The sequence below is a fragment of the Trachemys scripta genome, chromosome 7 (genome assembly GCF_013100865.1).
Source record: "Trachemys scripta elegans isolate TJP31775 chromosome 7, CAS_Tse_1.0, whole genome shotgun sequence".
Lineage (NCBI taxonomy): Eukaryota > Metazoa > Chordata > Testudines > Emydidae > Trachemys > Trachemys scripta.
In genome coordinates, this window is record NC_048304.1 from 33,129,552 (window position 1) to 33,152,936 (window position 23,385).

General features: G+C 56.1%; 1 protein-coding gene across 6 annotated transcripts in view; it reads right to left on the reverse strand.

Moving 5' to 3' along the window:
- The window catches only part of SPTBN2 (spectrin beta, non-erythrocytic 2), a 56,489-nt gene that overhangs the window by 25,811 nt on the left and 7,293 nt on the right, over nucleotides 1-23,385 (reverse strand). For 2 of the 6 annotated variants that reach the window (XM_034775378.1, XM_034775380.1), the window contains exons 2-5: nucleotides 17,608-17,716; nucleotides 13,990-14,060; nucleotides 13,638-13,823; nucleotides 1,952-2,103 (exon numbers count right to left, since the gene is read on the reverse strand). In XM_034775378.1, the coding sequence (XP_034631269.1) occupies nucleotides 1,952-2,103; nucleotides 13,638-13,794 (309 nt within the window). In that variant the 5' untranslated portion in view covers nucleotides 13,795-13,823; nucleotides 13,990-14,060; nucleotides 17,608-17,716. Of the gene's footprint in view, nucleotides 1-1,951; nucleotides 2,104-9,726; nucleotides 10,224-13,637; nucleotides 13,824-13,989; nucleotides 14,061-17,607; nucleotides 17,717-23,385 lie in introns of those variants that run through there. The other 4 variants (XM_034775379.1, XM_034775381.1, XM_034775382.1 and 1 more) reach the window with 3 other exon arrangements.

The following is a 23,385-nucleotide window of genomic DNA, read 5'->3' on the forward strand; positions in this document are numbered from 1 at the left end:
AGGGGATCCCCATGCTGCCCACCTCCCCTGCTGCCAACACCCCTCCTCAGTATTCCCTCTCCCGCCCCGATTGCGCTCCACATACCATCCTCTTCCACTACTGGGATCCTGCACCAACCACCGTCCAGCCTGCACTCCCCATGCTGCCTGCTTCCCTGCTCCCAGGATCCCACCTCAATCCCCTACCGGCCTGCTTGCCCCACACTGCCTGACTCCCCCTCTACCAGGACCCCCTTCCCTGACCTGCATTCCTCACTGTCGGTTCAGCATCCACGCTGCTCGCAGCAGGCAACGATCCAGGTGCTGGGCTGGATGCACCAGCTAACTCTAGCTGGGAAGCCGGTTTAACGGGTCACCCGCACTGGCTGGAGCATGCTGGAGTCTTGGCCCAAGGCCCTTACAGCTCTGAGACTGACGAGGCAGCTCACCCCAGTCCTGGGAAGAGTCTGCTCTTGGTCCCCAACACAGGGGAGAAGCTGAAGTTGCCGCAGGGGTTGGCACAGGAGCCTGACACTGGGGAGAGCTGGGATAACTGAGCACAGCATGGGGCACTGACCACCACTTAACACGCTGCACTGGGAGCCAGGATTCCTGGGTTCTATTTCCCACTCTGCCTCTGATGTTGGGCAAGTCCCTTCCCCTCTCGGTGCCTCTGTTTTTCCTCCCACCTCTATTCAGATTGAGTTCTTCAGGGCCCAGACCATGTCTCACTCTGTCTGGGCAGCTCCCAGCACAATGGGGTGGTGATCTTGGTTGGAGTCCCTAGACACTGCCCTTCCCAGAGCCAGGAATAGAAGCTAGGAATCCTGGCTCCCAGCCCACTGTTCTAGACACTACACCCCACTCCCCTCCCAGAGCTGTCAAAGGAAACCAGGAGTCCTGGCTCCCAGCCCAGTGCCCTACACCCTGGGACATACTGGAGTCCACCCGTCAGCATGGAATTTCCATGCCTGCCCTCCCCATGATTCTGGCTGCCCTCGCCCTCCCCTGGGGCTGGGTGCTGCGGGAGCCATCTCCCTGGTGCCAGGAAGCCAGGGCTCCAAAGCAGAGCAGACCTGGACTGCAGCACCTGTGGCAGCGAGGGCAGGGCCGCAGGGAGTGATTGGCCCCTTGAAGACAGGATGGCGGGCCAGGGGCAGCTCAGACAGACACAGCCAGGTGGCTCCAGCACCTGACCTGCCCGAGAACCAGAAAAACCACCAGAGCAGGGCTGGGCATGCAGCCAGACTGCCCCACCCAGCCCAGCACCTGGCATGTAGGCAAGGAGATGCACTGCATGCTGGGAGCAGGTGCTGAGCTCAGAGGGCAGCCAGGGCATGAGTCACAGGAGAAGCCCAGCCTGACAGCGGGAGACACAGCATGGACTAGTGAGCCAGACACAGGGAGCTGCGGGTGCTATTGGGATCAAGTTTGCGCATAAGTGGGGACAACTAGAGAGGGAGCAGGGCTTAGTGGTTACAGCAGAGGCGGGCTAGGAGTCAAAACTCCTGAGTTCTACACCAGCTCTGGAAGAGAAGTGGGGTCCAGTGGGCTAGAGTGGGGATGGAGGAGGCTGGGAGCCAGGACTCCTGGCTTCAGAATTGTAGGCATCAGTTGGGTCAATCCTGGCTTGGGGAGCCCCCCCTGTAGTGGCATGTTCTGTGGGGGAGCAGGATTGGGGATAGGCACCATGGCTGCCCGTTTCTGAGGTGCCCCTCCGATGGCCAGTTCTCTTGCAGATGAGGGTAGTGGGTCAGAGCAGGCAGGCCGGGGGTCAGGACTCCTGGGTTCAGTCCTTGCTCTGGAAGGGGAGTGGGGCCTAGTGAGGTGACTCCAGATTCTCCCTGAGGTAATTAATATCCAAATCGGGCCCTAACCCCACTGGGATAAGAAGCCTCAAGCAGAGATGACGGAGCCCAAATATTCCATGGCACTGCTCCCAGGGTGCCCTGTCCCCCAGCCCCACACTCACCAGCTGCTCACCCGACAGCACCTCCAGTAGGCGGATAAGCATGCGCCCATCGCGCAGGTCATTGTACAGGTCTGCAATGCGGCAGGTCACACGTGCCAGGTGAGAGTTCACCCATTTGGTGAAGGTTTTCTTCTGCACGGCCTCGCGCTCATCTGCAAGAGAAGCAGCCACTGGTGGGCCCCTCAGAAACAGGCACCCTGGCGTCTATCCCCAACCCTCCTCTCCACAGAACATGCCACTACCGGAGTGGGGGGCTCCCCAAACCAGGATTGACCCAACCAATGCCTACAATTCTGGATCCAATCCCAGCCCAGCCCCCTAACATTCAATGCTTCCACTCCCCCCACAATTCAGTACTGGATCCCAGGCCCCACTGCCTCCTTCCCCACCCAGCTCACACCAGTCAGCTCTACCCTACAGTAATAAAACAGCACCTGCAGTCCCAAGTTCCTGGGAGACCCTACAATAACAATCCACCCTACTCAGCTCTAGTGCCCCAAGAGACCCTACAATAACAAACTAGCCTGAACATCCCCATTTATCCAAAGACACTATAATAACAAACTGATCTGCCCAGCCCCCAGGACCCAAAGAGACCCTACAATAAATAGACAGCCTGTGCAGCCCCAGCACCCTCAAGGGACCCTACAATAACAAACAGGTCTGTACAGCCCCAGTTCTCCCAAGATACAATACAATAACAAACCAGTTTGCCCAGCAATATGCTCACAGAAGACCCTACAATAACAAGCACCACCACAACACATGCCTTCTTCCTCCCCTGTAATAACATTGGGGCTAGGGAGGGAGATACCAGCAGGGGATGAGTAGGTCTGATTCTAAGGGGCAGGCGGCACAGGGGCATGGGGTCAGTACTGTCTGCCAGGGGAGAGCGCCTCCTGCTGAGCCCCAGACCGCTCCCTGCAGCACAGTGCAGGGTGTAGCTGACAGCTTCCCAGCCCCAGGTGCCATGAGAGGCGTCTGGGAGAAGCGCCCTGAGCCCCTCCTCAGCTGACAGACCCTGGGGGTTCCCCCGCCCTGTGAGTAACTCCGCTCCCTAACCGCATGCTTATTCCCAAGGCTCCTGTTTATCCACAGCCCCGGCTGGGTGGGTCGTCCTGGCAGGAGCCCGGGGATGGCACAATACTATCTGTTCTTCCAGCCCTGACGTAAGCCTGGGAGATGGCGAGGGAACCGGGCTGAGCCAGAGCTCCCTGCAGGAATCCCACACCAGGCACAACCGGATTTACCTTCACCTTGAATCGGCTGAGGGAGACAGGACAGGGCAACTTTCCCCTCTAAGGGACACCAGCTCCCAGTCACCCCAAGATTCCCCCTTAGTGCCTCTGTTTTCCCTCCTGCCCTTTGACTGTTAGACTGTGAGCAATTTGAGACAGAGACTGTCTGGGCAGCGCCCAGCCCAAGGGGGCCCTGATCGCAGTTGGGGAGGTCTGTGCAGCACCCAGCCCAGTGGGGACTCCAGTCTCGGCTGAGCCCCGTCATACATGTAACAACAATGGGAAATGCAGGTGCCATGAGGCTGGGCCCTGTCCTGCTTGTATCTACCAGAGATCTGGGAAGGGGACATAGGGGTTACTGTTTGCATGTGATACTGAGTGTTTCAGTGGGTCCAGGCCAGGGAGGGCTGCAGCCTAGGAAATCTGGGAGGAGCTGCCCTAGCTGGGAGTGCAGGCAGCCTGATGGCAGGGTGATCTCAGGGACTCCCACTCCCAGCTGGGCTCCAGAGTGACTGTGCAGTTCAGGGAGAGGCCAGGCCATACTTGTGGGCGGCTCTGCACAGCCTGGCTCAGTGGGCAGTGGGTGCCAATTGACCAGTGTCTGGGGATGGGGGAGAAATGGAGGCTAGGAGCCCCCAGCCCCACAGAGCACCGAGGCACCAGGACAGGGAGGGACTTGCTTGCTCCAGAAGGGACTTCCCTGCTACAGACAGACCAGGGCCACGGCAACCCACTCCCCTCAGACAGCCCAGCGAATGGCAATCATTAGAAGCTTCTCCAAATGTTAACTGAGCTATTCACCACTAGAGGCTGGGAAGCAGCATGGTCAGCCACAGACAGGGAAACTGAGGCACTGAGCTGGGTAGGTCAAACAGGGAGTCTGTGACTGAGCTGGGGACAGAACCCAGGAGTCCTGACTCCCAGCCCCCTTACTCTAACTACTAGACACCACTCTCCTCCCAGAGCCAGTCAGCCAGACAGAATGCCTTGTTTGACTCTGGCTGTGTTTACTGATGGGTTTGTTGCGTCCCAGCCTCTCTGGAGGGATGTGTCTCTGTCTGTCCCTGAAATGCACATTCCTCCCTGCCCCCACCATTTAGTCTGATGACTCCTTGTCAGGGCTGCTGCTCTGAGCAAACACGGACTCAGCCTTGGGCAGCCCAACCAAGCCCAGCTCCCTCCTGCCCTGACTGACTGCACCGGCCACAGGGGCGTGTGTGGGGGGGTTGTCATGTGCTGAGGCGAGAGGAGAGTGTGTTTGTGCAAGGACGAGAGGCAGTGCATCCTGGTGGGTCAGTTCTGGGGACAAGGGGGAGTGTGCGTGCACGTGCGCTCCCCAGTGTGTTGTTGCCCTCATCTGAGCAACCCTCAGACCCCCCTCAGGCGGCTCATCAGTCTCATTTGTTTGGATGCAGGTTCCAGCCCCAACTTGTCAGCAGCTGCTCCTGTCAGGGCCCTTGTGTAACAGGCCAGACCTACTGCAGGTCCTCACCCCAGCCCCCAGCCCACCCTGATCTCCTGCCCCCCAACCCCCACCTCTACCAGTTCCTGCCCCTCTCCCTGCCCTGTCTGTGTCCTTCACTCCCAACCCACAGCCCTCTGGCTCTGCCAATTTCTGTCAGTTCCAGTTCGCAGTCCCCCAGCTCTGCCAATGCCCCACAATCCTGACCCTCAGCCCTACCCCCAGCTGCACAAGCCCGTCTCTCTCTCTGTTGCCTCTGAGAATCCCCTTAGTGGTTAATCCTGTGCCGTTTGCTGGGCACTGTGGGCAGAGCCCGCCTGTGGGACGCCAGTTTATTACCCCAGGTTCTGGCAGATGTCAGAGCCCACCCACCCCACACCCAAGCCGGAAGCAGGTGCCGGCGTCTCCTGTTTGAAGCTGCATGTTCAAAGCCAGGTGCCGAACACTCCCATTCCCAGGACAGCAGTGACGGTTGGTAGCCAACATAGGTACTCAGCAACCACCTAGGGTGGGGGCATCCCCACTTTCCCCTGGACTTGGCCTGGCTTGGGGGACAGCCGGGGGAATCCACCGGGAACTCCCTCCTAGTGTCACATTCACTGAGTTTTTTGCATTTAATTTTCAGTGTTTTCCCAGTGAAAAACTCCAGAAAAGGGAAAATGGGGGGATGTGGAGTGGGAGGGACCTTTTCTTAGGGCAAGCACAGCACAGGGCAAGTGTCAGCTGCCTTCCGCCAGCCCCTCACCCACAGGCCCCAGTGTAAAGCATGGGGCCATCGTAGCTGGAACTGCATGGGGACCCAAGGATGCTGCTGGGAGGCAGAGAAACCCTGGGGCTGCTCCCATTTACACTTGGGGATAGGGGTCTATGTCCAGGAGGCAGAATATCCCCGCCGTGATTCTGTTTGTTGCCTTGAATGCTGCCATGTTAAAGGGCTCTTTCCCCTCACTGAGCTCTAGCCTCATGTGGATGTGTTTGTGGGGGCAGTTCTGGGGGCTGGTTGGAGATTGGGGGTGAAGATTAAGGGTGTGTGAGAGAAACTGGCTGCAGGGAATCCCTTTGCATTGTTGGGGAGGGACTCCTGGGTTGTATCCCTGGCTCTGGAAGGGGAATGGGGTCTAGTAGTTAGAGCAAAAAGGGAGGGGGGAAGCTGGGAGCCAGAACTCCTGGGTTCTATCCCCTGCTCTGGGAGAGGAGTGGGGTCTAGTGGGTAAGAGCGTGCAGGGAAAGAGTCTGGACTCCCTGCCCATGACTGGCTGGGTGGCCTCAGGGGAGCCCCTTCCCCGCTCTGTGACTGTTTCTCCTGCTATGGGGTTTGTCTGCAAAGTGCTGTGAACTCCTGCTCTGGGCTGTTCCCACCCTACCCCGCTGGCTTCTGGTCTGGGGCTCATTCAGACTGCTGGGTGGGTCCTGGCAATCAGGAAACCTCTGCCCTGCAAACAGAGCGTCTAGTGCGGGTGGAGCCTGGTTGGACTCCTTAAAAAGAGGAGTGGGGGATCCTGTCTGAGAGCACATCCTTGGGAAGGGTCAGGGCTGACTGTGAGGTAATCTGGGTGGGGGAAGGGCAGCGTCAGTAATTGGAGGAGGGTGAGGAATGGAAACTTTCCTTTCGGGACAGTCTGAGACCAGATCTCAGGACAGAAAGCACCTTAGAAATGCTACCTGCAGGCAGGTTCACAGCAACCACTCCATTACAAAGGGGAAACCAAGCCACAGATCGGGGAGGAACTTGCCCTCATGGCAGTCTGGTAAATCAGGGCAGAGCCAGCAGTAGAATCCAGGAGTCCTGACAAACCCTCCCCCCATCTATAACCACTAGATCCATCTCCCCTCCCAGAGCCAGCAATACACCCCAAGAGTTCTAGCTACCCCCACACACACTATAACCATGAGCCCCCTCTCCCCTCCCGGAGCTGGGGAGAGAGCCCAGGAGTTTAGGGAACCCTTCCACCCCCACCCAACTGCAGATCACAACACTCAGCCTATTTGCATGTGCGATTTAGGCTGTACCTACCCAAACAACAGGTGTCTCAGTCCGGAGGCTGCGGGAGGGAGTCTCCGAAAAGCACTCTGGGGGAAAGCGCCAGACTGAGTCACCCCATCCACAGCCAGGGTGGGAGGGGAGCACCCGAGACTGGTTAGCGGAGTGGGGCTGGGTGCTAGTACTCCTGGGTTCTAGTCCCAGCTCTGCACCTGAGACCAGTCCCTTCCCTCCATTCATTCCTCTGCTCTGAGTCCTGACAGTGCTGACTGCAGCCTCAGCCTGTGGGATCTCCTGGCCGCAGGCGGGGCCATGTGCAGAGCCGACCAACAGAAGAGGTTCACCAGCTCCCAGGAGCAGCCTGCACAGGGCAATGTACTCACCCCAACAGCCTGTCTGGGCTGGCAGGACCCTGAGGAGGGGAGCGGGGGTGATTAAGGTCTGTCTGGAGCCTGAATCCCAATGAGGGGGCAAAGCCACAGGGATTGCAGGCTCCAGGGCCTGTATCATCCCTGCCTCTTGCCCCCCTGTCTCCCTCCCAGCTCTGTCTCACTCTGACCATCAAGGTCCGCATCTGACCCTCTTGACAGCTCCCCTGCCAGTACCTGCTGGGGGTCTCCACCCACAGATGTTTCAACTGGCTCCCCCATCCAGACACATCCACCAGGGACATCCCATTCTGCTGCCAGAACCCCCCATCCAGAAGCTCTCACCCAGCTCCCATCAGCAAACCCCAAGACATCCCCACCCCATCTTCAGCTGCTGCCCCCTCTTGTGTAGAACACCCTCTGAGCCCCATGCACCATGGGCTTTGCCCAGAAACAAAGCTGTTGCTGTCCCTGCTATGCACATAGGTGGGGGCAAGGTGACCCACATGGCATTAAATTAGGGAATGGCCAGGGCAGGAAGCCCAAAGCTTTTCTCCTACTGCCCCTTGCCCAACACCCACACATCCCTCTGCTCCCCCACCGCTACCCCTGACACGGACTCCCCACCACAGCCTATCATCACTCCCTCAACACAGGGCTCATGCGCCCCCAGACCCTCACAGCAGACCCTGGATGCCCAGGCCCCACAGACAGCAGACAGCCAAACCCAGTCCAGCCAGCTGCTGTCCTTGTTCCTTGGGACAATGAACTTGGCCAGCGGCAAACACTGCTCATTCCATACCTACCATTAATAAGCAAGTGACAGGGGCAACCAGGATTGACCTGGCCAGATCAGAGCCAGCGCCCACTAGAAGGGGAAAGCCCCCTTCCCCTTCTAGTGCCTCCCAGTCCCCTGCTGTGGGGCTGGATTGGAGCTGGGCCCCTTAGAGCAGAAAGGCCCTGTGACCTATTCCCCACCCTCTGCTGCTGTTTTCGGATGAGAGACAGTTCCAAGGTTTTACCCTGGCAGGCTGGCATTGCTCTGTCACAGGCCCACTGGGCCGAGTGCGGTCTTGGGGACGTTGTCATCCCAGTGTGGTATTTACACAGCCTCTCGTGTGCCTGGTATTTACCCATTTCTGGTCCTGCTGCCTCTGCCAAGGTCCACATCCCCTGGCCCCATGCAGGGCAGATCGGGGAGCGCAGCCACAGTGCCCGGGAACACACTCCATCCCCTTCCTGAGGCTGAGCAGCTCCCCGCCAGAGTACCTGGATGTATGGTCCCCTTCAACTCCCACTTCTCAATCTGAATGGTTTCTATAAAACACAGCCAACCCTGGGTGTGGTATCCCAAAGCCACCCCTGCTCTGAACCGGACCCACAGATGGGCAATAGAGGAAGTATGAATTTCCAGAGAGCTCTGCCCTACTGCACTATAGAAACATGAATGATCCAAGCCCCACAGCCTCAGGTTGCAGCGCCACTGGTCCCTGTTACAGAAAGGGAAACTGAGGAACCAGGAAGGGGAACTGAGGCACCAAGGTCACATAGCAGAGCAGTAGCACAGTCAGGTATCTAGTCCCGGCTCCCAGCTCTCACCACTCAATCCTGCACTCTTCCCAGAGCTGGGATAGAACCCAGGAGTCCTGGCACCTAGTCTCCAGCACACCCTGAGGCCCAATACAACACAAGACCCCTGGAGTAAGTCATATTCTAGGCCCAGACTGCAGCTACGCATCCCAAGCCCTGCTACGCCTCAGCCCTCCTGCATAACCTTCCCAGACACAGGCATCCAAACCCAGCCCATGGCAACTGGTCCCTTGTGCAAAGGAATAATTCCCCAGCCCCAGCACACATAGTGTCCTGGATCTTTTCCCTGCATGGAATTTAGAGGGAAGGACTGGGGGAGGGGGGATCAGCTGGCATATGAGACCCCAGTTTTGGGTCGGGGAGAGGAAATTGAGTGGAAAGGCTGGTGGAATCAGTGACGTTTGGGGATGAGAGTTTGGGGGGTTGTTTTCAGTTTGGGGTGATGGTTTCAGGAGGCGGGGTGCAGTTTGGGTGGAGGCTTCTGCAGTGATAGATGAGGAGGTCAGAGTTTGAGGTAATTGTGGGGTCAGTGGAGTTTTGGGGTGATGACAAAGATGGATGGAGTTTTGGGGTGATAGTTTGAGAGGAGGTGCCTGGACAGAGTTTAGGGGTGACAAGTAGGGAAGTGTTGGAGTTCAGTGTCAGATCTGGGGTGCAGTGCCTCTTCCCCCTATCCCCAGCGTGTGGCCCTCACTGGGGCGCAAGCCGTCACTGTCTGCCAGCGCGCCTCAATCCAGATCTAAAGGGGAAAAAACAGGGGCAGCAAGTGCAGCTCAGAACTCCCAACAGCGAGGGGGGCCTGGAGACCCCTATGGGGGCAAGGGGCTATCACTGCAGAGAACGGGGCGGGCGCAAAGGAATCTCAAACATGCAGCCGCTTTCCCCCCTGCAAATCCCTGCGGAGCGGGAAGCTAATTCCCAGCAGCACCTTGGAGATTAGGGCTCAGGGTCCTTGATGTAGCCGTTTGAGCGGTATAAAGCTGGAAGATTTCAGGGCACCTGATCCCCCTCAACTTTTACCTATTGCAGTCCCTCCCTGGATCAGCCCCACCCCAGGGGAGCTGGCCAGGCCCCTGGGCAGCTCCCAACATCCCATAACCCCAGACTGCAGGGGTCGCTGCACCCCACAATCTTACCTTGCAACTGCTTGAACCTGCCCTCCAGCACATTGGAGTACTGCGCAGCATTGATGAAGGCGGCAGGGGAGAGCACAGGCGATGCAGGGGCACAGGGCACCTCCATCTGCCCTGGCTCATGCTGGAACATCCTGGGGAGAAGGCACTGATCTCTCCCTAGGGGAGTGGAGGCCAGCAGGCACAGCTGGGCCCAGGTGCTGTGGGGGAATCAGCTCAGCGCTGAGTGTGCAGAGGCTCTGCCCTCCTCCCAGCCAGGATGGGAGGGCGGTCCTGGGCAATTTACATAAAAACAGGTTGGGCTGCTCTATTGTGAAAGGTGTGTGTGTGTGTGAGTGTGCAGGCAGCCTGCCCAGGGGAGCAACAGCTCCAGCGTTAGAGGCCTGAGCGGACAAATCCCAGAGCTGGGATCAGGCCAAGGCGATGCCGAATGGAAAGGTGGCAGCGATTCAGTGCATAGGGCATTACACTGGAGCCAGGACTTCTGGGTTCTTCCCACTCTGGGGTCCGGTGGGTTAGAGCTGGGGAGGCTGGGAGCCAGGACTCCTGGGTTCTACTGCCAGCTCTGGGAGGGAGTGGGGTCTGGTGGGTTAGAGCAATGGGGGCTGGGAGCCAGGACTGTTTATCTGAGCAGAGCCTGACACAATGGAGCCCTGATCTCAGTGCAGGTGTCTAGGTGTGGTTGCAATACAAACAATGACTAGGGGTTACCCTCCCCTCTCAAACAGGATTCTGACTCCTGGTCCCCTTGTGCCGACCCCTAGAGGATGCATTTGGACTTGCACTGCACTCTGCCAAGGATGTCTCTCACTGGGCACCAGGGCAGCAGGATCCGTTCCTTGCAAGGGAGGGGTGTGTACTCAGGGCCAGGAGAAGGTATTTGCACTGGTGGAGGAAGGCAGGCTCTGAGCTGGGTCCCCTGCAGCTGAGCCCCCCGTTAGAGCCACAGCCATGGATAAAGCCCATTAGCTCATGCAGCACATCGCTGACAACGGAGGATTTACACCCTATTGTACAGAGCCCTGGGCTTTGTTCCGCCTGGATTCAGGCAGGCCCAGCTCTGGAGCTCCCACCCCTCCCCAGCGGGTAAGACCAGGTCTGTCGGGGTGATCTCTATGCATTTCATCCTCCCGTATCTCCCCCAGTCTGGATGCTGGCCCTTCACCATGTTGTGCCCCACTGCAAGCCCCGGTCTCACTACCTGACCCCCTGCCAGGGCTTAGATGTGACTCCTCCATGCTGGTATCATGTCATTACATGCTGTTAGCTGTGTCTCCCCCGTTGGCATTCCAGCCCGGCCCAGATACCCTGCTCCGCTGGGCAGGGCCTGTTGCCCACTCCAGAGCTCCACCAAACCAAATTTCTACCACAGGCAGGATTTCGCAAGAAAGTAGGTATCTCATGGCACTGCCACATGCCTGCCACTAACCTCCTGCTTGGGAGGCCTGGTGGTCAATTCCTAGCTCTGTCACTGAATCTCTCTGGGCCTCAGGTTCCCCCATCTGTAGAATGGGTTTAGATGGTGAGCTCTTTGGGGCAAGGGCTGAGTCTGTGTGGAGCCTAGCATGATGGGGACCCCAATCTCAGTCGGGGTCTGTACAGCACACCGGGAGCCTGAGTCTCAGTCAGTCTCTTTACCCAACTGTAGGACACATACCAATAGCTATGCTACCACGCTCGGCTATACGGCTCCTTCCCAGTGAAGGCTGGTTACAGGAGCAGTGCGCTGGCAGCTGCCATTTTCCTGCTATTCCAGCAGTGCTTCCTGCTGGGAAAGAATCAAGATTTTGGTGTCAAGACCAAGTACGTGATGGAGCCAGAACTGGCGGGTTTGGAGATAGTGCGTGAGATGGTAATTCCAGGAGACCCCGGCCGAGACTGACCCAATCGCTCTGGGCACTGCACAGACTCACACTGAGACACAGGCTTTGTCCCAGGAGCTCACAATCGAAACAGACAAAGGAGAGGAGGGGAAAGGCATCAAGAGGGAAGGACTTGCCCATGGTCAATGGCAGAGCACAAGATAGAACCCAGGAGTCCTGCTTCTAGCCCCCCTCATACACTAGACCCTACTCCCCTCCCAGAGCTGGAATAGACCTCTGGAGTTCAGACTCCAAGCCCAGAGCTTTACCCACAAAACTACACTGTGTCTCTCAGCTTTGCAGCCTGATTCTCATCCCACTGACCTTCCTCCTGCCCTCCCCATACCCAGTACCTTTCTGTCCCAGTGCCCCCTGGCTCCCAGCCTCCTTGGGATCATCCACCCCACACAACTCACATGTGCTTTAGCTGTATTATCTCCCCTGACTCCAGGCCAACTGGACTTTGTCCATCCATGAACTGCCCAGGCCCCACTGTCCCTGCTCCCTGTTTACTCCTGAAGCATTGATCTGTTTGGCCTGTGAAGGGCGTGTGGGGAGCTGTTTACTGTCCTGCCTTGGCTGTCCACCAAGATCAGATCCAGCCACTGACCTTCCGCCCCCCCCCTCCCCGAACCAGTGTGACTAAGAGCCACCTGGGCAGGAGCAGGGCTGGGAGGAGACTCCCCCAATATCCCTCAATCCCAAAGGCCCCCAGAGCAGGGAGGAAGGGAATTATGCCTTGGGGCTGTAGTGTCCAAGTGGGATTGGATAGGGGAGGTTTATCAGCCCCAGTTTTCGTACTGATGCCCCCTGCTTCCTAATGGCAGGTCCAGATGGGCTGGGGCTGCAGGGGGAGGGAAGAGGAGGATCCAAGGGATGGTGAGGGACAGCAGGGCTGGGCTTTATTAGGGGGAGGATCCTGGGACAATGGGACTGCGCTGGGGCGGAAGATCCCCAGGATGGGGAGGAACAGTGGGACTGGGCTGCACTGGGGGGAGGATCCCCAGGACGGGGAGGGACAGTGGGGCTGGGCTGGGTTGGGGAGGGAGGATCCCCAGGACGGGGAGGGGAGCCTAGTCCAGCCTTTCCCTGGTGTCAGGTGGCTGCCAGGCTAGCGTTGCTATGGGAGCTATCGGGCTGGAACGCGGTTAGACTGGTTTGTTTGTGCTGCTGGGGGGGGGGGGGGGGGGGGGGGGGAAGGCAGGAAGGGGCAGACAGTGGGGTGTGTATGGGATGGATGGACAGACAGAAGCGTTGGAGCTCTGGAGTTCAGAGTCTCAGGAGGATCAGTCTGCCCCACTGCAATGCCCATGTCCTGTGCTGCCCCCAATTCCCCACCTGGATTTCCACCTCCCACTACAAGGTATCTGAGCATAGGAGGCTGGGCGGGGCTGGGCTGGGCAGGGCTAGGCAGGACGCTCGCTGGCTCCACAGGTCTGTGCTGCTCTCTTGTGGCCAATTGCAGGGTCACTCTGGGAGCCCCTGCGTGTGGCTGTGATCTTGGTGGGGGTGGATTCCACAGGAGCATTGGGGACCGGTTGAATGGGAGAGGTGGAATAGAGGGGACATCTGAGAACCCCATTCTCTGCTCCAAGCAGGGTCACCCCAGGGCAGTCCAAGTCAGGGCGGGCCCTGCCTTTTGTGGGGAGGGGGAATATGGACACACAGGCCAGCTGGCATCTCCTGTAGCTCCATGGGGAAAGCTCCACGCCAGGGACAGGAGTCTGCCCTCTGGACGCCTGGCCTGCAGCTGCCCCAAGGATGTCCAAAGCCCCCCAGCATGCCTGAGGCAGCAGGGCATGAGAGAGCCCTGTTTGGACCCAACTCCCTGGATCCACTGGAATTCAGACCTTTCACCTATCTCAGAGACCGGAGCAAACTGTCCTCACACTCCAAATTCCCTGCTGGAGCCACATCTGGCACCCATATTCCTTACCACAGCCGCCCCATGAATCACACATCCCCTTGCAGAGCCAGCGCTGTCCCCTGTACCCAACCCTCAGCCCAAGCCAGGGGGGATGCACCCACACCACTCCACACGGTGCTCCTTACCCGCCAGCGCCTTGATGCGGGAGCGCTCGAAGAGGCGGGCTGAGCTGTTCTCATTGTCCCAGTCCTCGTCGGCCAGCTCCCACCGGTTGTTGATGTCGTTGTACTGCTGCTGGATCTCCAAGCTGTCGTAGTCCGTGGGGGATAGGGTGCTGCTCATGGTGCCTACCACAGGGTCTCTGCATCCACCTGTGGGGGGCCAGAGAGCCGTGAGTATCCTCTGACCCCTCTCTGGCTGGTTCCCCACACCCCCAGCCAACCAGTCCCCCTGCCCTGGGGCTGGATTGGAGTCAGTGCCCCCTACAGGGGAAAGACCTTGCATCCCAGTCCCTACCCCCAGGGGCTGTGTACCCACCTGTGTGGCCAGGGCTCCGTCTGCCAAATCCTCTGCTGAGCTACAGCATGGCCCAGGCTCCCCCCGAGAACCTGAAAGCAAAGAGGCAGCAATGTGAGCCTCCCAGCGGGGACCCCACTCTCAGCAGCACCCCAGGGGAGAATCTGCATCTGGCATCAACCCCCAGGGCCTCAGACTGGCAAGAAATGCTTCCCCCTCCCTCCAGCAGGGTGACCTCACATTCCCAGTGCAATCCAACCCCCTGGCACCCAGGGCAGCCCACTCCTCAATGGGTCTCACCCTGTCCACTCCCCACATAGCCTGAGCTATCAGTGCTCCTGGGCATGGGGACTGCAGCCATGTCCCTTCTTCAGGGCCACACTCCACCACCACGTTGGGACTCACCAAAGGCAAACGGTCTCTCCTTGGTCATCCTTCCCCTGGATGGAGGCAGCCTCCTGCTGCCCCCTCCCCCACATAGAGAGAGGCGGCCAGGCCAAATCTGAGTGAGTGGCGCTGCGATTCAACGCGCCAAGGCGCAATGCCCAGAGCCCACCCCTGCAGGACAGGAGCTGCCGCTGTGGGGTTAGTACGGGGCGGGCTCACTCTCCAGCCCCCACTCTGCCTGGCTAGTATTAGGGTTGCAGTGTATGGTGACGGGTGCTGCTGTGGACAGGTGGTGCCCTCTCGGCCCTTTAGTATAGTGCGCCCACTGAATCAGGAGGCCATATCCGTCCTTGGGGCATGGCAGTAGATAGCCCTGCCCCAGGACCCAAGGGCTCACCCTCAGGCTCTGGGTGCCCCGGCCATGCCCACAGAGCCAATCCCTCGCTAGGCTCATTGCAGGTCCCTTGACTGCTCTGTGCTCCCAGCTACAAGGGAGGTCCCGTACCCACATGGACTGTGATACTCCTGACCCGCTCACCGCCCCCATCAGCCAGAGCAAGAGGGTTTAGCACTGGACTGAGCCTGGAGGACAGGAGCGAGAGAGACTGAGCCAAAGATCGTCCGAACTCTCAAGCTGCTGATTCGGAGATGAATAGTGACTACAGAAGGGCTGGAACTTCAGAGCCATAAAGGGGCTGTTCTCTAGCTGCTAGAGCCCACTCCTCTCCCAGACCCAGGGATAGAACCCAGGAGTCCTGCTCCCAGCCCCACACTAGCTGTAATCCACAAGACCCAACTCCCCTCTCAGAGCTGGGGATAGAACCCAGGAGTCTTGGCCTCCCAGTCCCCTGCTCTAACCACTAGACACAACTACCCTCCTACAGCCAGGAATAAAACTCAGGAGTTCTGGCTCCTAGCCAAAGCTGGGTCTGAGACCAGGGCCCTGTCACACCAGGCACTGCACAGACACAGTCCTTCCCCAAGAGCTCATAAGCTAAATAGACAATGGGTGGGAGGGGAAACAGAGGCACTGAGAGGGGAAGAGGCTTGTCCGAGATCACACAGCAGGTCAATAGGAGAGGCAGAAAGAGAACCAAAGTGTCCTGACTCCCCATGTGGTGCCTTACCCACTGGACCATGCTACTCTTGGCTAGCTCGTCCACTGGCCATAGTCTTTCAGGAGAAGCAGTGTGGGCACGACCTGTATTTCTAGGCAAGGTAACGAACCATCCAGGCTCCATGACTGCACTGATGTGAAGCCAATTACAGGCCCCATGTTTCCCCAGCCATTCCACGCGCTCCCTGGTGCTCCAGGCTCGCAGCAGGGCCCCAGGGACGGGCTGGGAGCACAGCCTGCCTGCGTCTCTATGGCAGTGGCTGTAATTGCATTAGAACAATGCAGGCTAGGCTAGCGCACACATCCCGTCCATGTCACGCCTGGCTGGGGCCATCAGTACTCACTGGCATTAGGGAGGGAGACCCATTGTGCTGGGCTCAATGCTATTAGAGGCTGGCATCTGGTAACAAGCAGCCTTCTCTAGCCAAATGATGGCCCTTGGGGCCATGGGGACCTCCTGCCCAAAGCTGAACCCTGACAACCCATTGGTCTGCCCAGTGGTGCTGGAACTAGGGCTGCTGGGAGTGCTGTCACTCCCCCTGGCTTGAAGTGGTGATAACAAAACACCAAATACAGGGTTTCCATCAGCAGCACCCCCACTATAAAAATTGTTCCAGCACCCCGTCTCTGCCCCTGCCCCCAGAGACACAGTCCTGTTCCTCTGCAAGGGTGGGAGGGGATCTAGGGGTCAGAGCAGGGGGGCTGGGAGTCAGAACTCCTGAGTCCTGCACTGTTCTGGCAGGGGAGTGGGGTCTAGTGGTTTAGCACAGGGGTGGCTGGAGTTAGGACTCCTGGGTTCTATCCCTGGCTGTGGTAGGAGAGTGTGGGCTCGTGGTGACTACCAGGCCACCTGGGTTTTGCCCCAGGTCACTGTATTTCCTTAGGCCCTCTGTGCACCTCAGTGTTCGCTATCTTTCTATGAGGGATAAAAACACCAGTCTACCCCTGATCACAGAGGGTTGTTGTTAATGAATGGGTATCTGCAAAGGGCTCTAAGGGGCACTGTGGCACTGAAGGGAGCCCTCGAGGGGGCTGCTCTGAGTCGTCCAAGCCTTGGGCTGGATTCTCCCCTTTCCAGCCTCCACCAGTCTCTGCCCTGTTCTGTGTCTAACCTGCCCCGCCTGATGCCTGCTGACAGGGCCCATCTATCATCCCCCTTCCCCAGGATGCTTGGCGCCCTCTGTTTACGCTGTTGCCGAGTTGTAGGGGGGGCACAGGCACCATCTTGGTTCCTGTCCTGCTCTTGCTCAGAGTGATTGAAAGTTAGGCCCATGGCTGTATCAACACAGCAACGCCTGGAACTGTGCATATCCTCATCTCAGTCGGCTGGGCTTCCTAATAGAGCCGGCCTCTGCATCTCCCTGCTGGTGCCCTACACTCCCCACCCAGCCCCAAGTGCTAACAGCAGCTAAAAGCAGTAAACAGCTGAGGAGATCCAGCCCTGAGTCCCAGAGGCATCCCATACCAGAACGGGGAGAGCAAAGCTCCACTCTATCCCCCCACTCCACTGGCACCCCACATGCAGCTCTGGGCCCATGAGCCCAAGAACTGGGGGGGGAATTCACACAGCAGTGGATCCTGGGAAAGCTCTTCATATGGTTTTGTCCACTCTGGTTCTTAGGTATGGCCCATCACCATGGTATCAGATGCCCTGTCTACACAGACCCTAACAAAGATCAGAGCCTCATCATGTGAGGCACTGCACAGACTGAGATCAGGGCCCCGTTGCACCGAGCGCAGTACATGGTCCGACCAAGATCAGCCCCTCATTGTGCCAGGTGCTACATAGATACATAGAGACAATCCCTGCCCCAAAGAGCTTAAAATCTAAAGAGACAAGGGGTAGGAGGAGAAACAGAGGCATTGAAAGGGGAAGGGGTTAGCTCAAGGTCAAGAGAAGAGCCAGGAATAGAAACCAAGAGTCCCGACTCTCAGCCTCCCCTCTCTCTAGGCCACTAGACCCAGGTCCCAGCCCAGAGCCAGGGTTTAGACCCGAGCAGTTCTCACTCCCAGCCCCACTTCTCTAACTGTTAGCCCCCATTTCCTTCCCACAGCTGGGAATACAACCCAGGAGTCCTGACTCCCAGCCCAGTGTTCTGGCCAACAGCCCACACCCTATGAATGCTAAAGGCCACCTCCTGCTGCTGAGCTGGGTGTCTTGCCGCAGTGCCACGTGATCAGGATTGCTCGGCTCTGTGGTCTCTGTTCCTACAGCTGGATTCTTTCCATGGGCATCACTCTGTCCTACAGACCAAAAGGAGAGTCAGGAAAATGCTCACAAAGAATCCCTGTCCAGTCCACACATCTCCGAGGGGTGAGGGCCAGACAATTCAGGGCCCAGGTACCCCAGCTCAGTGTTAACTGCCAGTTATACACAGAGCTGGCAGCACCACCCAGTGGTTTTCAAACTGGGGTACGCAAGCTCTTGTAAGGGTGTACGCAAGAAAAATCCTGTAATGGCAGACAATGCCAGACAATGCTGTGGCAATCTAATCAGCGTTTAATCTCCTTTCAATTAAAACGGCAGCCACATTGGTGTATGTTTCCTTTCTGCTGTGCAACTCAGAATCAGAGGTTTTCAAACTGGGTGGCCCACTGAGGTAAGTCAGGGGGTGGAGGTGGCACTCCTTTCCCGAGCCTTGCAGTGTGGGGCTGGCCTGAGCCGCTTGGTGTCACCGCTCGCCTCCCCAAATGTTCCTAAGGGGGTGCACCCCACAACTGGAAAACCTCTAGAAGCTGTTGCTAAGTGAAAGGCAGAAATCAGGGGGGGAGGGGGCACATGACCCCGCCTGCTACCCAGCCCCCGCCACGTGTCACCTCTGCCTGTCTCAGATGGGGGTGCGTGGTAGACTACTTTATTTGGAAAGGGGTACACAGCCTAAAAAGTTTGAAAACCACTGATTAAGTAAGTATAAGTAAGGTTGCCATTAAAAGACCCTGGTTTTGGTTGTTTATAACTTTGCCAAACTTCAATTGTTCAGGCTGAAATTTCCCAAGCCAGGACTCTGCCTCAGGTTGAAATTTTCTGTGAAGTTTCAGCAAAAATGGTTCAGCTGCTTCCAAAGATGAAACTAGGGAAAAAACTATTTTGCCCGTGTTAAAAAAAAATCTCAGATCCATTTTGCTGAGAAGCTCTAGGACAGGAGTAGTCAATAGGTGGACCACGGGCCAAATCTGGACCCCCAGATGCTTTTGAATGGACCGTGATATCTTTTTATTAACTTATTATTATCAGTATTGTTATTGTTTTTGTATTATTTTCTCAGGAAACTGGACCTTGACAATACCTTGACCAAGAAATTTTGAACTTGCCAAAAAATAATGGATTACCCCTGCTCTACGGCCTCAATGCATTGGAGCAGGGAGTTGAAATTTGGCAGGGGGACCGCTCTGGAGTCAGGAAGATGCCTTTTGCTGTTTCCATGAAGATCCACCCAAATCTGGCCTATTTATGAGCCTCAGGGGGGAAAAAAATTCAGTTTTCACATGCTAAGTAGAGACTTGTTAAAGTTTGGCATCTAAATTTTCTAAAGATTCCACTGCGCTGAGCATGCTCCAGACCTTCACATTAGAAGTGAGAGCAGGGAAATGGTCTCTCCTTTCAATGCTCCCTCCTGCTGGAAAAGAAGGACGATGCAGCCTCACTAGAGTGCAGAGGGGAGCAAAATAGGTGTGGGGAAGAGATGCAGGGGAGACAGGGACAGAGGAAAGATGATGGGGGCAGGAGCTGGGTGGGGGGCATTGGGATGGGAGAGGGGCAGGCATCCCCACGATGGGGGAAGAGCGAGAAGGGGCTGGTGACAGGAGCTACATACAGGGAGACAGGAGTGGGAGACAACTGGGGGAGTTAGGAAGCAGGGTGAAAGGGGCAGAATGGTCTGTAACCACTAGCGAACATCCCCTACAAAACCTGGAACTGAACCCAGGAATCCTGAGTCTCTGCATTTGTCTGCTGACAGCAAATAGTCGTGAAACCCACTTGCAAAATATGTACCTTACCCCTTCTAGAGCCTAACATACAGATGATAATAGCCTACTACTCCTACCTGTTATGCTGTTAGCTCAAGAACTAAAGGTCGCAGCCCTGCTGATGACCCAAACTGGGGGATGAGTATGGTTCCTCATGATGACATTTTTTGCCTGTGCAACCTCAGTTCGACCCCCTGTGCATATCCATTATGATATAGTCTTTTAATTACATGATCACATACTATTTTTTCATAGGACCCCCGCTTTGTCAGTACACAGGACAGACGTGTTCTGGACATGAATCAAGGTAGGGTAGTAAAGAAGGCTATTGTCAGACTCCTGCTTCATTTGTTGCAGAAGCTGAAGGTGGGCAGTGAATGAGGCAGGGGATTGCAGGAAGAGAAAGGAAGGTCTGGCATGGTTAAGGCAGCTGAATGCTGCCCTACAGAACTGGACTCTGCCACAAAGTTCCTGTGTGATGCTGGGCAAATCACTTACATCAAACTTTTCACAGGTGGGCACTAACTGTGTGGGCCTCATTTTCTGAGCGCTCCATTTGAGATCTTGGGTTCTGATTTGCAAAAGTTCTGAGCACTCACAACTGCAACTGAAGTCAAGGAGAGCTGTGCCCTGACCATATAATGCTAAATTCTCTGAAACAGAAGGGCCTATGCATCTCATACTGGGCACCCGAAATTAACTGACCCTTTTGACACTTTTGGCCTTAATCTCTGTTTCCCATCTGTAAAATGGGGATAAACCACTAAGTCATCTCATAGGAATGTTGCAAATATAAATTCATTCACATCTGTAAAGCACTAAGATAGTACAATGAGAGCAACACAGAAAAGCCCAGGGGGAAATTACTAATTCTGTATTAAGTGCAGGGTTTGAATAGTGTGCAGTGAATAATGCATGGCGCCACACCTAGTTATGTTACTGTCTGTCCTGTGCATTGAATGAGGCAGGGGTCCTATGGAAAAAAACAATACGTGATCATGTAATTAAAGTCTGTATCATAATGCATAAACACAAGGGGGTGCAAATTAAGATTGCACTCTTGAGGGTCGTATTTTAAAACCTTAACATAGTTCTTTTAATGTACTGTTTTGGGATATAATATTATTGTTGCATTGAGGTAACTCCTAGAGATGACTGGCTCAGGGCCCCACTATGATCGGTGATGTACAGACACATGGTAAATGAAAATGCTCTGCTACAAAGAGCTTACGCTCTCCCTGTCACCATAGTATCCAAGTGCCTCACAATCGATGGATCTTAGCTTTATGAGGCAGGGAAGCATCAGTCCTATTTCACAACTGAGGCAGCTGACATGACTCACCCAAGGAATCAGTGGCAGATTTAGGAATAGAATCCAGGTATCCTGCATCCCACTCAAGTTCCCACCCCACTAAACCACCCTTCCCCACTGCATGTATATTTCTTGCTGCCTAATCACACTGCATATGCACAGCCATGCTGTGAAATGCTTCATACATGCATCTACCACCACCTACACAAGCGTAGCTCCACCTGCATTATACTGGAGTATTAGCTGACAAGTATGTCCTAACAGAAAGGGAAGTATGTCCTAACAGAAAGGGAGTGGGGTCTATAGGCATGTGGGGTCTGGAGTCGGGAATGCTGGATTCTCTCCCTGTCCCTTGAAGGAAAGTGGGGTTCAGTGGGTTGGGAGGGCTGGGAGCGAGGATTCCTGGATTCTATCCTTGGCTCTGAGAGGGGAGTAGGGTCTAGAGGTTAGAGACGGAGGGCCGAAAGCCAGGACTCCTGAGTTCTATTCTCAGCTATTTTACTCACTCAGTTGATGCCTTAGTTTCCCCCTAATTTCCACAACAGAAGCTAGGAGGGCATCCAGGGTTAGTGTTTGTAAAGCAATCTGCACAGCTGAGCAGGAGAACAGGATTACATGATACAAAGCCCAGAACACCCCTGGTGCCAAGTGGTGGGAGCAGGGGAGGGTTGCCCAGTGCAGTGGGAGGCATTAACCTAGCTCTGCAGGGTGCCAATATGGCCAGCCAGCATGCCCTGGGTGAGACTGGGGTCACAGGGCTGCTGATCCTCTAGATGCAGAAAGACACCACCAACATGGCACCAAATCCATGTCAAATGGCCATCCCAGCTGACGTGGCAGGAGTCAGTGGAACACTGGCAGGAGGGCATTGGAGTCCATGGGCATCCCAGCCCAACTCCCGTGTAACACCAACAGCTGCTCCCATAGAGATGACACCCTCTACCGGTGCATATGGGCCACAGACAAATGACAGCCATGCAGGAGAGCCAGGGGATAGTGGCAGGTGACTGAGTGATGCCACTTTGCTGCCCAGCAGGGGGGAGGCAACTGCATGGATAGGTTTGTACAATCACACGCAAGATCACTGCAACATGAGGGCTGGATTAGTGCAACTGCACACACAAATTCCTACTGACACTAGGGCAGGGATTGGCAACCTTTCAGAAGTGGTGTGCCAAGTCTTCATTTATTCACTCTAATTTAAGGTTTCGTGTGCCAATAATATATTTTAACGTTTTTAGAAGGTCTCGTTCTATAAGTCTATAATATATAACTAAACTATTGTTGTATGTAAAGTAAATAAGGTTTTTAAAATGTTTAAGAAGCTTCATTTAAAATTAAATTAAAATGCAGAGCCACCCTGACCGGTGGCCAGGACCCGGGCAGTGTGAGTGCCACTGAAAATCAGCTTGCGTGCCGCCTTCGGCACGCGTGCCATAGGTTGCCTACCCCTGCACTAGGGGTTGGTTAGTGCCATCGTGTGTGCACGGATTCCCATTGACACAAGGATTGGGTTAGTGGAGTCACACGCACAGGTTCCCATTCACATGAGGGGTGAGTTAGTGCAATCGCACAGACATTCTCTCTGCCATAAGTGCTGGGACTAGGGACTGGCTAGTGTGACCGCCAACATGCAAATCACCTCCAGCACAAATGCAATGCATGCACAGATTTACATGATGGCCAGGTGAGAGTGACAGCACAAACAGATTCAGTCTGGCAATTTGGGGGGGAGAGGGGAGGAAGGGTTAAAACAGATAGTGAGATTGAGGTGACTGGGAACTGGGTGACGATTTGGAGTGATGGAGAATTTGGAACAATTGGGATAACAGGGATTTTGCGAGGTCGGGTGATTGGGGGATTGGAACAATGTGTATTTGGAGATGATTGGGATGAAAGGGATTTAGATTGGGGGTGATGCAGATGTGGGGCAATTGGGATTTGAGGGATGTGGTGATGTGGTTTCGGGATGAGTGGATTTTGGGCATTGGGGTGACATTGATCTTGGGGTAAATAAGGGACTAGGGCAATTTGGGATGCAACAAAGGGGATTTTGAGGACTGGGGTGATTTGGGATTGGTAGTAATGGGGATTTGGGGCAATTGGGTTCAGGGGTGATGTAGATTTGGAGGATTAGGCTGTTGCAGATTTGGGGGTGATCCAGAATTGGGGACAATTGGGGCACAGGCAGCTGACAAGGAAGCCTGGCCTGGCTGGCAGGATGACCCCAATGTTAGGAACCCCTGAGGAGAGGGGGACCTAACTGGGAGAGCTGGGCAATGAGGAGTGGATAAGAGGGGTGTAAGTCACAGAGGGAGGAGATGAGACAAAGTGAAAGGACCCTGAGGATGAGTGCGGCCCAGGGCAGCTTCCTCTCTCCATAAGCTGAGAGATCTGGACCCTGGGCTACCACGAGGCCGTAGGGGGGAAACCAGGGACAGGGCATGAGGTAAAACCCAGCCATCTCCTGTGCCCAGCCTCCTCTGTGGGCCCCGGCCTAGCGAGTGTCTGGGGGGAACCCCTGGCGCTGCCCAGCTGGGCCCAGCCTCCCCAACGGGCTCCGGCCTGGCGAGTGTCTGGGGGGGGAACTCCTGGTGCTGCCCAGTTGGAACCAGCCTCCTCAACAGGCCCC